At 41.1% G+C, this 2968-nt stretch overlaps 1 protein-coding gene across 1 annotated transcript; it reads left to right on the top strand.

Moving 5' to 3' along the window:
- Positions 1–1117: 1117 nt before the first annotated feature.
- LOC137271513 (C-type lectin domain family 4 member E-like) lies at positions 1118–2147 on the top strand. Its single transcript, XM_067804001.1, has 3 exons — positions 1118–1355; positions 1632–1814; positions 1924–2147. The coding sequence occupies exons 1-3, from the start codon at positions 1118–1120 to the stop codon at positions 2145–2147; spliced, it is 645 nt and encodes a 214-aa protein (XP_067660102.1).
- The last annotated feature ends 821 nt before the right edge of the window (positions 2148–2968 follow it).

The following is a 2968-nucleotide window of genomic DNA, read 5'->3' as shown; positions in this document are numbered from 1 at the left end:
AATTCATGTGAGGTAAAATGGCCAAGTGGTGTTCAATTGATTATTGATTCGTTTAACGCAATGGACCACGTCAGTTTGTGAATTGTGTAGGAACGTTTCGTATGTTGTTCTTGTTGGATTGTTATCTAATGTAACGCTGCAATCAGCAACATTACACCTATATGGCAGTAACCACAACCAAGTGATTAACAGCATGATCATAGTTCTACGCAATTGAGATACAATGCTATCTGTCATACGGGTCAGCTAGTCTGTCCGCCCAACCTCGTTAATCGCCTCTTACGGCAAGCAAGGGTTACCGATGATAAATTCCTACAATGATCTTCACGTGTGAAAATATATTGAAAAAATACGCTCCACCAATCTGGCCCTTCAGTCCCCGCCTCCCGGCATAGGAGTCTACTCACCTGCTAATCAGTGAATTGAGCTTTCAGCAACATTAATGGCCAGGACCAAACGATACATTTCAGAAAAATTAGATTGGGTTTAAGATACTTACCATTCACAGGGCTTCGCGGGACCAGGCAACTGATAGAATCAGATGGTCCATTCTACCATCCGTCTAGGTAATACAAGGGTAGAAGTGGCGCACTGGACAAAGGAATGTTATTTCCAAAACCATCATAATCCCGCCCTTTCACGATCGGCAATGGGGTGCTGAAGACCTATCTTATCCCGAATCTTTACAGGGGCAGAGCGATTAGCATTACCCAGCGCTCACTGCGAGGCTATTCTTCACGTACTCGGTAATACTAAGAAATACGTGGCGATTTTAACGTAGAATGTTTCTATTTTGTACAAAACTCACAATTTACTACGTGGACAGTTTTCTCCCAGCGGATCTGCCTATTCTGTTATGTCTAAACCGGAAGGAGCTAAACATGGCGTTGTTAATGAGGACCATTTAATATTAAACGCCAGTGTTGTTTTTTTTTTGTGATTTATGGAAATGTGAAATGCAGCACAAAATCAAAACCAGACAAGGGAATCTTGTCTACATTTTGGATGTTGTAACTGTGATGATGTCTCTTTGTTTCAGACGTGCTTTCCAAGGCGGGAACGTGATTTGACGAATGATCCTCTGTGAGAGATTAACCCTCGATCAACAGGTAACAACATGGAATGTTCCAACATAATCGTATCCTCGTTATCTACTGGACAGGTGCCCCCATCCCTGCCTACAGGGTCCCTTGCCATGTCGCGGATAGACTGTGTCTCTTTGTGCCTCTTCAGTGTATACTGTGCCACAATGTTCTACAACAAGGACACCAGGTCGTGCAACCTCCTGGAAGGCTTCAATCAGACACAGCTGGTACAGACAACAGAGCCAGTTGAACTTCTGGTTTTAGGGAAAGGTAGTTTTAAAAGTAGCTTTCATCACTAAGGGTAGTTACATTTAAACGGAAGATATGGAGATTGTTCAAACTAACAACTTGCACGTGAAAACTAATGCATATATATTCCCTTAAAGTCGTAAACGTCAGTAAATTTGAAACGTTCTTTTAAAGAATCGGCGTAAGTATATTTCTTTCATGATTTCTTATTCATTCAGAGTCTGATTGAAAGATTGTTTCTTAGGTCACGTATGACTACATGTATTTGATCAATTATAAAGTCCTTCTCTGTTCCAGTTCCGTGCCCAATCAAGTCAGGCTACCTGTACACCCGGAGACTGAACATGTGTTACAAAAAACACACCGACAATAAGGTGTGGCCCGACGCCAAGACCTCATGCTCATTAGAGGGCAACTACCTCGTCATCATCAACAGCGCTGAAAGGAACCAGTTCATGTACGACATTACTGCAGATATTGGTAAGTCACGTCGAACAATCAAACCATGGTTTGTGTGCATCATAGGTAAACTGTGTTTGTGTCAGCAATGAATTATGAGCAGGTATTCACCACTGCATTTCTAACACAGGGCAGTTTTGGACGAGCGGACATTTAGTGGGATCATCCTGGAAATGGGGAGACAACTCATCAATTGCTGAACCCACATACTGGAGCCCCGGGGAACCGGAAGCGAATCATCCAACCAGCAGATGTCTCACCTTCTATGACTTGAACCTCTCCAACAGCTGGCACTGCGGCGATTGCGACACTCACCCCCTGGCATATGTCTGTGAAATACCAATGACCAAGTAGAGGACCATTGGCACACATGGAATGATCGGTCATTACATCTGCCAGTGTCAAGAGCAATAGTGTTATTTCTAAACCATGATTCAGCTCTGTCGTCTAAGATAACACAGCTTTTGAAACATGCTACTTACGCATACGGCGTAAAATAGAAACCATTTAACAATTTCCATAGTATTTTGTATTGTATATTTCCGTGAAATGGTGACCGTCCTTCACATACGCTCTTATATAGATTTGTTTGAGAGGCATTTTACAACCTATGGTTTAAAGTAGTGACCTGCAATATGCATGCTTGAAAACGGTACAAGTATCTATACCGACACGTTGCATCTGTATAATAAAACAGTTGATCATCCATAACGACTTGTCATGATTCATGTCAAGACAAAGCGTTATACATTGTACCTGGAGATGTGCTTATACATGTATTTAGACTTGTGTTGTTTTAAGCGAAGGCTATAACCCCAAAAACATCACCAGTGACCCTGAGAAGATTAAAGAATGATCTTAAAAAATTATTCGAGAATCGTCTGCCTTTGTGATAAAATTTCCAACATTGTGTTCAGATATATGAAAAAGCTACCTGGCTATTGCCATTTATACCACCCTATATTTCAATTCAACACAACACTAGACTATGTGTATGTCCTAGTTGCAGACTCAAATATTGTTCCTGATCGATGTGTATTACCATATTTGTCCTAATTACCATAATCATTGTAATGTTACCACTGAATTTGTGTAGCCTTACACCTTTGTAGTGCCGTAGTGATTAGTGATACCTTTGTATTGAATTGTACTGATATGTGAACATATAGACATTT

Source organism: Haliotis asinina, chromosome 2 (assembly GCF_037392515.1).
Source record: "Haliotis asinina isolate JCU_RB_2024 chromosome 2, JCU_Hal_asi_v2, whole genome shotgun sequence".
In the NCBI taxonomy this organism is placed as follows: Eukaryota; Metazoa; Mollusca; class Gastropoda; order Lepetellida; family Haliotidae; genus Haliotis; species Haliotis asinina.
This window is presented reverse-complemented; position numbering and strand designations above follow the sequence as displayed.